The sequence below is a fragment of the Protopterus annectens genome, chromosome 10.part0, assembly GCF_019279795.1.
Source record: "Protopterus annectens isolate FY-2018-M chromosome 10.part0, PAN1.0, whole genome shotgun sequence".
Lineage (NCBI taxonomy): Eukaryota > Metazoa > Chordata > Ceratodontiformes > Protopteridae > Protopterus > Protopterus annectens.
In genome coordinates this window covers 1,694,482,391-1,694,496,510 of record NC_056744.1, presented here as the reverse complement: position 1 = coordinate 1,694,496,510, position 14,120 = coordinate 1,694,482,391, and the positions used below count along the sequence as shown (strand labels likewise).

The following is a 14,120-nucleotide window of genomic DNA, read 5'->3' as shown; positions in this document are numbered from 1 at the left end:
TCTCCTAAATCCTTGAGGAGATCCCTCTGCAACCTTGTGAAATGGCTAAGATAGTACAGAGATCGAAGTGTAAAGGCCACTGAACTAAATACGCACTTCCCAAATCTGTCGAGATGCCTTGTTTGGTGGATGTACAGAGGAAGAAGTCTCTGCCAACTCCTTCTTCGTGGCTGCCCCCTGCCACCACCATGGCATCTATGGGAACGCCCTTAGACAAGAATTATTTTCCAGAAGGAGCAGACAGGAACTTATTTGGTCTTCTAGGTACTGGCTCCATGGCATTGGGAGTATCCCACACCTTCCAACTAACCAGATACATTAGCTCTTCGAAAGGTGGAGACACCCAAGAGGCAGAGGGTTGAGACCTGAAAGCCTTCACCTACACCGACTCCTCAGCAGAAGGGTTGACAGTGGGCTAGTCGCACTTCTGTTTAAGGATCTCTAGAATGTCCACAAAGGAGACATCATCAGAGGACAACTTAAGGGACCCCTCTGACTCATCGAGGTCAGTGTCCGATGTCAGTGACTCATCCTGGGAGTCAATATGCTTCCTCTTGCAAACTCTCTTCAGCAGGGGCTCCTAAAAAGGACCTTCTGGGGATGCCCCGGAAGAGTGGGGGCCACCAGCCGGTGGCTCCTGAGGCTGTGGGTCACTGCTGTCTCCGGAGAGAGTAGGGACTAAGACCAAAGTGGGAGGCCTGGGGGAAGAGTGCTTGTACCACTGGCAGGGGCTGTAGATTGTGACAGCACACTCCTCATCACCTCAAAAACAGATCTCTCCTGCTCCAAAGACCATCCCCACTCCAAAGAGACACAGGACAGTGCCAGAACTATAGATGCAGGGTCCGAGCTCACCCTGGTGGACACACCAAGAAGAAGGCTTGGAACCGATGAAGCTCGATTTAAAATCTCCCCCTCGGCACCGACAGAAGAGCTTCGGTCCCTGACGGATGGAGCCGAACATGTCAGAGCTGAACTCTGCTCCAATGCAACAGCAAGGGGATCCAGAACTGAGGGTTCCTCCATTGCTAACAAGCACTCCGGCTCCGAAAAACCAACATGGCTCGGAGGAGGAATCACGGATGGAGACAAGACTGGTTCGAGTGGCTCCAAAGCAGATTGGGTCGCAGCAAACAAAAATTTAGGCAGGGCAGATGGACTTGAGGAGTCTCAGTACTACCCTCTCCACATCTTCTTCTGAAAGACTCCTGGAAGACCTGGAAGATAAGGTTGGGGATCTCGACCTAGCAGGCACTGGAGATTTGACCATCAGAGAGACTGGTCGGGACACTACAGACCAGCTCAGAGAAGCAGAGTCAACTATCTGCAAGGATTCAGCAGTTGGCACTGAAGTATCTGTGACCGACTCCGAAACCACAGTGCTCTCCTTCAGCTCCGAAGACTGAGTCAAGGAGGCAGGTTTTACTAATTTGGCAGGCGGCTCTGAAACAGTAGCCGGTGCCGGAAAAGGCCTTTTTGAACTTTTAGATTTTGAGTCAGATCTTGACTTAGAAGACGTAGATGAGGAAGCCGAAGAACCAGACAAAGCTTCCTCGAAGGCTGCCCTAAAAAGACCCCTGAGTCAAAGACATTTTCTGGGAGCACTTCATACATTTTTTAAACCCAGAGGGTTTGTGCTTCTTGCTATCCTTAGACATTGCAACCCACAAGCAATCAGAGGGAAAAAAGAAAGAAAAGAAAATGACTGAGGACTAGGTCCTCTAACTAAAACGGGCCTAGCCCTACAGACGAATTACATGAGGACTAGATCCTCTAAGTTAAACGGGTCTAGCCTGGTGTAAGATAGAAACCTAGATTTTCCACTAACACTAGACAGAGTCAGTCACACAGGAGAATATTTCAATTAAAATACAGTGGAAGCAACACGAGGACTAGGTCCTCTAAGTTAAACGGGCCTAGCCCTGTGAAGAACCAGGTCTTCTAATTCAAACAGGCCAAGAAGGCTCAACACCAACACACACACTCTCAAGGGTAGCAATTAACAAGTGTAAGAAATTAAGACTTTAGCGGGTCCACCCTAAAGACCACCAGTCAACAATAATCGCTTGACAGGAAATAATCAATAGGAGCACCTATTGATTAAAAACAGCAAACGCTCTAGACAAGAAAAAAGCAAGTGAGTCTAACTACCGAATACAGGAAACTACTATACTAGACACACAAAGCCACAAGGCAATTTAGGTAAATCCTAACTGTAACAACAGGAAAAAAGGCGATACCACCAAAACTAACGGTCTAGGTAAAGCGCATTTGCGCCTAGCTACTGGTGCACAAGACACCACTAATAAGGTCACACAACAACCACAGGACAATAAAGATAAGTTCTATAATGTATATATTCAATAATTATGCAAAGATACTAGAATAATAAAAGATTGCAAAAACTTAGCCAGAGCCATGAGAAACACATCCAAACTAGTTGACGCGACAAACGAGATCTGGGGATTGCACTGGTGAACCATGGGTTACCTGCTTAGCCATGAGCCAGCCAGAAGTCTTCAAGCTTGAAAAAAGACCGAGTCAGAGCCGAGGATCGGCTCTGAACCCATATGTAAAAATAAAGGTGAGATTGGACTACCTAACATCATTTCTTTAGATGAAGTGTTATGAAAGAAAGAAATAATACCAAACATTACTCAGAACTTATTGAAGATGGCACCACTAACTCTAACCCAGTAGACACTATAAATATACTAACAAATTCAGTCTTAACTTCACTGTGGAAATGATGAGACAAATCGTACTTAACCCTGAATCCCTCAATGCCCGCTCCATTATCACCACCAAGGTTCATGTACTAGGAACTCTCAAAGGCTAAACATACTTCCTGCATTGTACTTGATAATATACACAGCTGTTTAATAAACAGTACCATGCAAATACTTGTGGAGCAACTCAAACTATTTAACCTGAGTTTAGCTACTGACATTTGATGCAATGTAGTGATGATGTCACTTCACAATGGTGGTCACATCACTGATCCTGGGAAGTACAGGCCCATCAGCCTGATGAGTCTCATATGCAAAGCCATGCAGCATATTGTAACTAACCTGATTAACTACGGCATTAAAAATCTCATCAGGCTAGAGTTGCAGGAGTTTGGCCTTGTCAAGGGTAGATCCTTTCTAATAAAACTGGATAACATCTTTGAAAGAATAACACACGCTACTGACAGTAGCCATGCTGTACAAAGAGCATACTTTGACTTGGCCAAGGCCTTTGGCACTATACCAGGATACCAGGATAGATAATATGCCCAATGCATTATAAAAAGGCCCCCATGTAGTAAGATGAACAGCAAACTGGATGAAGGACAGAACCCATACAGTGCAGGTAGCAGGTGCTTCATTGAAAAGCATGAACGTAACCAATGGTGCTCCACTTTGGGACTTCTTTTGTTTGGCATTTACTTTTCTGATTTCTAGACTATCAACCAAGACCTCTGGCTAACCAGGTTTGTAGAGGACTTAAAACTGAGAGTCATTTTCAAGTGACCTTTTGATAAGCAAAGCTATGTGATAAGAACACTGATGTGCTAGTAATGGGATTAAATTAAATCCTAATAAGTGTAATATTCTGTTTGGTAAACTATCCCACCTTCCAGCATATGACATCAATGCCCACTTTAAAATGAGAATGTAGTTTGAGATCTTGGTATTTTTATTAATAATTCCTTCTCCTTTAATTATCACATAACAGAAGTCAGGAAGCACTTCTACTTAGCACAGCTAATTGACAAGGCGACACCTTCAAGATCCAAAGCAGTCACTGCTCCATTATATTCAGCACTGCCAATTACTAAATACAATGTCCTCTCTGGAACATAACCTACTAGACATGTCTAACAACTAACAAAACCCCAGAGGCTCCTAACTAAGGAGATCACCTGTTTAATTACCCTAAGCTTCCAGAAAAGACTGGAAGCACTATTATTCAGTATCTTAAAGACTTCTGAGGGGAAACATTAGCCTTGCCTTTCAAGCCATTAAGGACTCAAACTTTGAATCTCCACTAATGGAATAGTCCACAAGGGCTTTAAATTATCACCAAGTAAATAAAACAATGCAGAGACAGAGATTCACTACAAAACGCCTTTCCCACCTCTTGAATTGACTTCCACTGCAAATTAAGCAGTAATACCTTATCTGCCTTAAACCAGGAAATTGATGTCTGGGTAGGTATTCATAAATTCAGTCCTGGCCTGACTGGTCCGGCACTCCATAACAAAGGATGTTCAATTTGAGGGTGGGTACTGACAGATAAACATGGTCACAAGAGCCAATTGCCTTGTATTTCCTATTATCTGAAGATACCTTGCAGCAAACCCTTGATAAAGACTCCTGCAATAGGTAAAGGAATTGTAACAGTCTAGAACTGCTATGCTACATTATTTTTAGCCACCGGTCGGAAATTATGTAGATAAAAATCAGACACAGCTTAATTTATGCATCAACATTTTTGACAGCAGATGGCTTTATATTAAATAGTCCTCCACTCAAACCTCATCAAATGTATCATTAATTTTAAGAAAGAGAACAATGAAGTATGCAAGGAAGTTGTCACCTTAACCAGATATCCACAGATCTCACAGTTAGTACAGGTTGAGACTTTTTTGTACTCAAGGAGTTTGTTTTGACATGTCAGGGAATTAATTGTGTTGTTTTTCTAGCACCTCACTTCTCAGCGTGTTTATTTCAATATGTTGGGAGTTGACAAGGTTTGTCTTGATTTAAAGCCATGGATTAATTTCTAACAAATGAACAGAAAAAAATAGGACACAAAAACAAAAGTAATTAAAAAATAAGCACATTACTGTACATAATTTAAACTGATGGGAAGTTATTACCCGAAATATTTCTTATTTCAGCTGCAAACACAAGATTTCACTTTCCAAAATGAAAGACATGCAACAGCATAAATCAAAGGTGGACTTACTGATAGAACTCCATTAGCTTTGTGTTTTCCATGTTCTGAGGTGTCACCTAACCCTGATTCCTCAGTGGTTGCTAGATAGTCTGTGTCATTTCTCTCTTCCAGAACGTCTACTTCTTTTTTGATTTCCAAGTTAGTATCAGATGCTGCTGAGTGGATTTCTGTAACACCAGTTTTAAACCATTCAAATTTTTCTTCTCTCTCTTTCAGAATTTCTGATGCTTTGCTGTTAAGTTGATAAATGAGTTTTTGTTCCTCGCCATGGAGAAACTGGTGCAGTTTTACAAACTCTTCTGCAATGTATTTTTCCAAATTAACAGCATGTTCCTAGGAAACAAGTAATACAGATAAGAACAAGCTAACTTGCTACACATTATCACACCACAATACTAGTTATGTCCATATATTTACCTTGCATGACAGAATGAATAAAGTTAAGCTCTCCAAAACGGAGACAGAGGAGCTGACTGCAAAACTGGTGGCATGGTTAAGGGGAGGGTTTGTCTTAATGGTTAGGTCTTTACCTCACAGATACAAGGTAAAGGGTTGGATTCTGACCAACAGTTATTGGCTAGGCTTATAAAAGTCTGCAGATTGGTAGCCTAGTATTTACGTATGAACCCAGGAACTATGAATTTAACTTAGCCCATCAGCATGGCTGGAAGGGAGAAATGTGAAGCCACCATAATACTCTCTAGAGGAGTAAGAGTGGAGACTCAAGTACATAGATAACCCTTAGTGTACATCAAGAATTAGTGTAATGTAAGACCTGGGTGTTTAGAGAGAGGTGAAGCTGGATCTGAAAAGAAGGATAAGGTAAACCCAAAGCGTTTTGGCTGTCTCTATGCCAACTTGACTTCTTCTACTGACCCCTGGTAGTCTCCGATGATTAAACTGGTTTTCAGGAATTATGGTGAGCAAAGAGGCCATATTCTTAGAGGGAAGAAATTTCCTTCTGCAAGGTATAATGTGGGCTCAGTCCCCATGGCAGACCTGTATCTGTTCATTACACAGGAGTTAGGAGGAACCATGGTGGCTAGGCCATATCCAGGGTCACAACAGTAAAGGAAAGTGACACCAAATAGGTTATGCCATCATATATAACGGGCCAGATTCCAAAAGACATATGTAGGTCTGTGTATAGAGATATGCCTTACACTGAATTAAGTTACTTAATCTGAGAGCAGATCTTTTGGAATTTGATCCCCAGTGTAAGCTTGTTTATAAATAGGCCTTACACTAAAGTAAGTTACTTACATGTAGAACAAGTCTTTTGGAATCCAGCCCAATAGGTTAAGTAGGGCTGCCAAATACAAAGCTTGATACTACAATGTGAAAATCAGTGACTGCAAGTACTGCAGCTGTTGTGCAGTGACTTAGTCCCAGCATCCAATAATAAAGTGCAGTTGTGTAAAATCTAACCAGAACAGTAGATGAACTTCTCTTCACTGCTGCAGTATTTTTACATAAGGGATCTCCTGCCAAGGTAAGCCCAATATCTGGGCAGTATACCAAAGCATTTAGTTCTTACAAGTGTCCTACGTCACACGTATGCTCCCCACATACTCCCCCATGTAAGGCCTCTTTTCATCATTCCTGAGAAGCTAATTGTTTATTTTTCACTAAGTACTGATTGATTTATTTCTAACTTTAGAATATCTGCCTAAATTCTTCATCCTGAAATTTTCAGGGTCTACGTATTGGTTTCCTCTCAAGTGTTTGGCAGTGCTCTTTACAGACACGGACACCTTGAGTGACATTTTTCCTGTAAAAGGAATATATAAGGAAACAACTCCAGTACTTAGTAATAATGACCATCCCTCCTGGCATGTCTAAAGGTCAGTTCCCTGTGCTTTCTCCTATTAACCTGGTGAACTTGGGCATTCTGAGGCAGTGTAGCAACTGCATCATGTACACAGACAACCCTCTCCTCTTACCTCCCAACACTCAAGACTTGTGAGAGAGATGCACTTGTATATCCAAAGTGGAAGCCAAGCACTCTCAAGCAAAGACTGGAAGAGCTGGTCAAGAGGATAAGGTCAACACCTGCACCACACCACATGCAACACATAGCCCTCCAGGACACCCATCACACCTCTCGCATAAAAACACAAACCACACACCCACCATCACTGAGGCTCTCAACAGAAATCTTCCCAAACAGCAGAGACTTCCAAGGCAGAAACGCACTACACCACCACAACACAGCACAAACCACAAGACACACAGCTCACCTAAACAGTGTGCCTCTCAACGTAAGCCCCTAAGGCTCAACAGCTTGCCTAATTCACTAATCATAGGTGACTCAATAGTGAGGCATACTGATGTCCCACTCACTAGGCTGAAGAAGAAGGTAACATTCAGCTGTTTATCAGGTGCCAGTATTCAACACATAGCACACGCACTCAGGTCACTCCACAACAAGTATGACTCTGTCAATGTCCATGTGGGGGTGAATGGCCTGAGAAACACCTCTCTGGACTACATGAAAAAAATACATGGAGGAACTCTGATTACGTGGCCCAGGCAGGTATGACCCTAACCCTGAGCAGCATCCTACCATCACCCAGAATTATCCCACAGAACAAGCAGAAAATTATTGACTTCAACAATTGGGTAAGTTTCTGGTGTCATACTAAGTGGATGCAGTATCTGTTTGCTTGGGATGACATGACTGACAGACCTCAATGCTTTGCCAGAAATGGCCTGCATCTGTCACCCCTGGGTTTCTGGATACTACTAAGGCTCTTGCCACCCATATAGTGCCTTTTTTAGGCGATGTTCCAAAGACCAAATTATCACCGTAACAGCTATAAATAAATGCAATCTGAGGGTCATGCTGTTCAATGTTAGAAATCTAAATCTCAAGATGCACTTGCTTGAAGCACTCCTCAAAATGGAGAACATTGACATTTGTGCTGTAATGAAGACCTGGTTTAAAGCACCAGAAAGTACCCCTGTGCTACCATGCTATAACTCATTCCACACCTTTTGGCCCCAGAACATGGACTGAAGCTCCAAAGGTGGTGGTGTCTCCATATTCATAAAGGATATGCACATCTCCAGACTAGTAGCCCAGCATAATACATCTGAGATATTTTAGGTACAACTAACATTAGGTAAGACAGGTCATAGGCTGCTACAGGTCCCCAACCATGTCCCAAGACTCTCACTCCATGTTCCTAAGCAGCCTGGAAGCTATTAGGGTCCAATCCAACACTCTCATACTAGGTGACAAACTACCCCTCATCAACTGGGAAAACTACTCCTGCATCAATACACTGGCCCAACGCTTCCTGGAATTAATCAATTCCAATTACCTAGACCAGCTTATTCTTACCCCCACTAGAGGAAGCAACATCCTTGACCTGGTCATTTCAAACATGGGCAACAGTTGCTCTACACCAATAGTCAATTCCTCCCTGGTTAGATCAGACCACAAACTAATCACCATGGAAATCCACATCTCACTCACACCCCCCGCAAAGGTAACCACCATGAAAACCTTCTCCAAAGCTGACATTGGGCTCCTAAAAACAGAGGTGGCTAACTTCACTGCACCCATGTCAATAGAAAATAGATGCATGACTGCTAAATCATACACCAATGCACTGTACAAACACGTACATAAATGCATGGAACTAGCCATACCCAACAAAATCAAGATGCCTTCCTGCAAAAAAAGGAAGCCAATCTGGTGGTCCCCTGCCATTAATAAACTCTACAACAGAAAGGAGAAACTGTTGCAGAAAAATGTGTAGCCCCAAGACTATACAAACTCCCTTATTAGCTTCAATGAAAAGTTGAGATCCTTCAGCAAAACCTCTAAAGCCAGGTATGAAGGCAGAATTGCGGCAGACACTAAAAACAACCACAAAGCCTTCTATAGTTATATGAAGAATCTCCACGGCAATCCCCAGGTTTGCTCTGAGTTATTGCACAATGGTACCTCCTATACTGAGCCAACAGATATTGCCAACACACTGGCTGACAGATTCAGTGCCAACTTTACCCCTCTCTCATAGGTAAGTACTAGGCTATCTGCCTGAAGGCATTTATAAACCTAGCCGGAATGTGTTGGCTTTCGCCGCCCCCTTAGATCCCTGTGCCTCTGTCCAGCAGAGCCCATTGACGTGATCCCTGGGGTAAAGTTTGTTTCCCATCCACCCATCAAGATTTCTCTTGAAGAGGGTTTGCGAGGAGCTCTGCCGAATGTAGACTGAATCTTGTTCCAGAGCATGGGAAGTCTCTGGGACAGGAATCTATCCCTCCAGCACATCCTATTTATTATTGTGGTGAGGTTTAGATCCCTGGAGCATGTGGCTCGAGGGGATATGGTTTTCTTTAGGTGGAGCATGTCCATCAATTCTGGGTTGGACATGGCCTTGTATGTCAGGCAGAGATCACCTCTGAGTAGGTGGCATGCAACAGAGTACAACTAGAGTTTCTTCAGTCGAACTGCATAGAGCATCTGCTTGAGGCCAGTGATCCTCTTGGTGAGGTATATCTGTGGTCTTTCCAGTTGTTGCAGGTGTCTTGTAAGGTACATCCCAAATGGGGCACTGTACTCTATGACGGGTCTGATGAGTGATGCATAGAGGGGCCCAATGATCTCTTTCATTCTGGATGCAAACCCTTTTGTGATTAGGTGGGCCACATAGAAGGATTTTCTAACCACTTTGGCAATGTGATTACCAAAGGAGAAGTTACTATCTACTTGGGCCCCCAGATCCCTTATTAAGTCTTCCATATTTAGGGGGCTACCACCTATGTGGTAGTTTGTGGGTACTTTGTTTTTTCCAAAAGGGATGACTATGCACTTTTTGGCATTTAGCTTGAGGCCATGGTTTTGACACCAGGTATCTGTCTCAGTGAGACCCTTTTGGAAGATGTCTTTGTCAGCCTGAGAGTCAATTATAGCCCCTAATTTGCCGTCTGCGAACCTGGTCAGCCATAGTCCTCCTGTGCTTGCCTGTACCTCTGAAAAGTATATGCCGAACAGGAGGGGTCCTAGGACTGAGCCCTGGGGAACGCCACTTGTAAACAGTTTAGAGTCAGTTCTAGCTCCCGCAACTCTTACCATGTGGGTTCTGTCTGTGAACCAGTTGGCAACCCATCTCATGATGTAGGGGTTTATGTTCAGGCTGGTGAGCTTCTCTATAATACCTGAGTGGGGAATGGTGTAGAAGGCCTTTGCGAGGTCTAGGTAGGCTATGTGGACCACCTTTCCCTCATCTATAGCCTTGGTAACTGTCTCAAAGAAGTCCACCAAGTTTAGGAGGCATGATCTGCCCTTAACAAAGCTGAACTGGGTAGGGTCCAGTGCTTGGAGGTTTCCAATGTCTCTGTTAAGGAGATCCATGATGATGCGCTCCATAGCTTTGCAGACCAAGCTAGTCAGGCTTATATGGCGATAGTTCCCCGGGTCTGTTGTGGCTCTCACCCCTAAAGGACCAATCACAATACTGGAGGAATGCCAGGTACCCAGCATTACTGCAGCACAGGTTAAAGCTGCATTGTCCAAGGCCAAGAATACAGTTTCCATGAGACCTGACAATATCCCTGGATGTGTTCTACATGAACTACAAAGTGAACTGGCACCACATCTGTGTGCCCTATTCAGTCACAGCCTCACCTCAGGCTTTGTCCCTACCAAATGGCATAATGCTACAGTCACCCCTCTCTATAAAGGAGGAGCGACTACAGACCTTGGGAATTATCGCCCCAATAGCTTGATGAGTCTGATATGCAAGGCTATGGCGCGCATTATCATGGACTTAATTAACAAGGATATAGGGAATCTCCAAACTCTGGATCCCACGCAGTTTGGTTCTGTGAAAGGTAGATCATGCCTGCTCAACCTGGTTGACTTCTCTGAGTCAGTAACCAGAGCTGTGGATGAGGACAAGGCAGTTCATACAGCCTATCTCGATCTGGGCAAGGCCTTTAATACCATTCCTCACTTGGGAATTATTAGTAAACTCACCAAACTAGGCATCAACCCCTATATACCTTGGTGGGTTGCAAATAGGCTCACAGATAGAGTCTGCTACTTTCACACTGTGGGTTCTAAGTCAGACTGCAGATCAATCATGTGTGGAGTCCCACAGGCATCGGTCCTGGGTCCTCACCAGTTTGGCATCTACTTCTCAGAAGTCCAGGCCAACACGGAGGGACTCTGGCTGACCAAGTTCACAGATTACTGCAAGCTGGGAGCCATTATTAACTCCCCAAGTGATGTAGACATCCTACAGAAAAGCCTCACGAGACCAATGAATTGTGTTGAAACCATGGCCTTAAGCTTAATACCAGAAAATGCGCCATCATCCCCTTTGGGAAAAACTCAGTTCCCACTAATTACCACAGTGATGGGAGCCCACTGAAAACTGAAGACATTATAAAAGAGATCTGGGGACACATGTTAACAGCAACCTCTCTTTCGACCACCACATTACCACTGTGGTCAGAAAGTCCTATGTGGCACATCTCATTACCAAGGGTTTTGGATCCAGGAAGAAAGAGGTCATCTCTCTCTACACTTCTCTCATTAGGCCAGTCATCGAGTATAATGTCCCACTTGGCATGTACCTCACTAGACACATGCAAAAGCTGGAAAGGCCACAAAAGTACCTCATGAAGAGGATCTTATGCCTTAAACACGTCTTACATGGACAGACTCAAAAAACTCCAGCTATTCTCCATCTCATATCATCTACTAAGATGTGATCTCTGCTTGACATACAAAGCCGTGTCTGTCCCAGTTCTGTTAAAAATGCTACATCTAAAGTAATCCCAATCCCTCTGTACCACACGCTCCAGGGACCTCAACCTCATTACCACAATCAACATAATAAGCTGGAGGGCCAGGTTCATAACCCAGAGACTGCCCATGCTCTGGAATAGACTTCCCATACATGTCAAGCAGAGCACCTCACTGGCCCTCTTCAAAAGAAATCTTTTTTCAAAACAAGTTTATTGTTTTAACATATAAGAGAAATATCATAACAATTTTATACAAATAATTAAAAATAGGTATTATTATAATATTCAACAAAACAACTAAAGTATTTACAAAGACATCCACTACAATCAGATCAATTAATTAAACTAAAATACTGTGCTATTGAAATTAGATTTTTTTTAACAAATTTTGTAAATTATCCCATACAATAAAATGTGATGTTTTTCTAGTTGTTCTCATTCTAATTGTGCTTATTTCCATATGACACATTATATTCATAACATTTTTAAATTCATTGAATGAAGGAGGTGTATCTGAAATCCAATTTCTAGTTATTATTTTCCTAGCCACTGCTAGGATAGACCATAACAAGGGAAGCTTAATCTTTTAACACATTGAGGTACAGGTGTGTTGAATAATATAAGAGACTTAGAAATAATGAAATTATCTGTAAAAGAGCCTGCAAAAATTCATTAATTGACTTCCAGTATTCTTTCAACTTCATACAGTCATAAAACATATGAGCCCAGTCAGCATTAATTTCTACATTACATCTCTTACATAGATTATCTTTATTATTAATTTTATTCATCATCAAAGGTGTATAAAAGATCTATGTAAAAATTTCCATGTATAAAGTCTCCAGACAATGGAAGATGTAGTTCTATAAGCAGATTCCAATATATATTGTTTATCTTGTTGAGTTGGTGGGTCCCCATTAATAGAGGTGAAATAATTCCAGTATGAATCTACATTGTAAAAAGTTTCTTGTCTGATAATTTTATGTATATATGGAAGTTTACCTTTATCAGAAACTTTATGCTGTAAATTTATTATCAAGTAATCAATCAGTTTTGGAATAGATTCTTTAACTGTTATAGACATTAGATCTATTCTATCAATGAGATGTTGTCTAAAGATCTGAACCTCTAACCAGCAAGTTTCTCTTAGATCAAATTCTTGTTTTAAGAAATCTAGATTTTTAACTTTATTATCAGATATCAGCTGATACCAGTACTTTAGATTATTATCTATAGCTAAATGAGCTCCTTCAGAAGTAGATGACATAAGCATACCCTGAGTATAAATTATAGGAATACAATAAAATTCCATTCCCTATACTTAGGGTGCATGAATATAAAGTTACGATAACTAATAATAATATTTAATGGGTAACAGACCATATGTTTAGGTGTAATAGGTGAAGTACAAAATTCCTTTAGCAACCACAACATGGAGTTATTTATAATCATATTTTTATGTGTTAAGGAGATTTTCATGAAGTGCATACTAATTAGCTCCCAATAATCTTTCCATTTTGCGACATATGACCGATCTATTAATAAAGTAATAACTTTTATAATAGAAGAGATAATATATAAATTAAAGTCTGGAAAAGAAATACCCCTTGAGACCAGCTATTAGTATGTTTCTTTAATGCAATCCTAGGTCTATTAGGTGCCCATAAGAAATTTAACATTAGTGTATTCAGTTTCTTGATAGTTATTTTTGTAGGTGAAAGTATTATTGATTGTATTAAGTATAAAATCTTGGGGAATATTATCATTTTAATAATTGTAAGTCTCTCCTCCATAGTAAAAAACATATTATTCCATGTATTAAAAAGATTTTGTATATTAAGAAAACAGGTATTATAGTTATTATATATAATAGATTTAATATCTTTAGATAGTATTATACCTAAATAAGTTATCTGACCTGAGTTGGGTACATATTTAGTAAAATCACTAATGAGAGTATTTTTTCGTGTATATAGGTAGTATTTTAGTTTTTTCTTCATTGAATATTAAACCAGAAATACTTTTAAAGTTCATCATTTTATCAAATAAAGACTGCATAGAAGAATTAGATCCTGCTGATGTAATTAGAACATCATCTGCAAAAAGTTGAATTTTTGATGTTGTATTTTCTTCTATTTCAAAACCCTCTATGTCAGTACTGTTTCTAATCAAATTAGCCCAAGGCTCCATTACTAAAGTGAATAATAGTGGAGAAAGTGGACATCCTTGCTTTGTACCTTTAAGAATGGGTATTTTTGTGAAACATATGTTCCTACCTTAATATAAGCCAGCATTCCTTTGTATAAATGCTCAATTAAATTTACAAATGCATCAGAGAAATTTGTGCATTTCAGTAAGGTAAACAGATAGTCCCAACTTACTGAATCAAATGCTGAACCTATATC

The 14,120-nt window shown here is 41.2% G+C and overlaps 1 protein-coding gene across 3 annotated transcripts in view; it reads right to left on the bottom strand.

Annotated features, from left to right (window-relative positions):
- The window catches only part of LOC122813914 (zinc-binding protein A33-like), a 425,931-nt gene that overhangs the window by 247,531 nt on the left and 164,280 nt on the right, over positions 1-14,120 (bottom strand). For all 3 annotated transcript variants that reach the window (XM_044086458.1, XM_044086457.1, XM_044086456.1), the window contains exon 4: positions 4,957-5,280. In XM_044086458.1, coding sequence (XP_043942393.1) covers positions 4,957-5,280 — 324 coding nt within the window. The remainder of the gene's footprint in view (positions 1-4,956; positions 5,281-14,120) is intronic.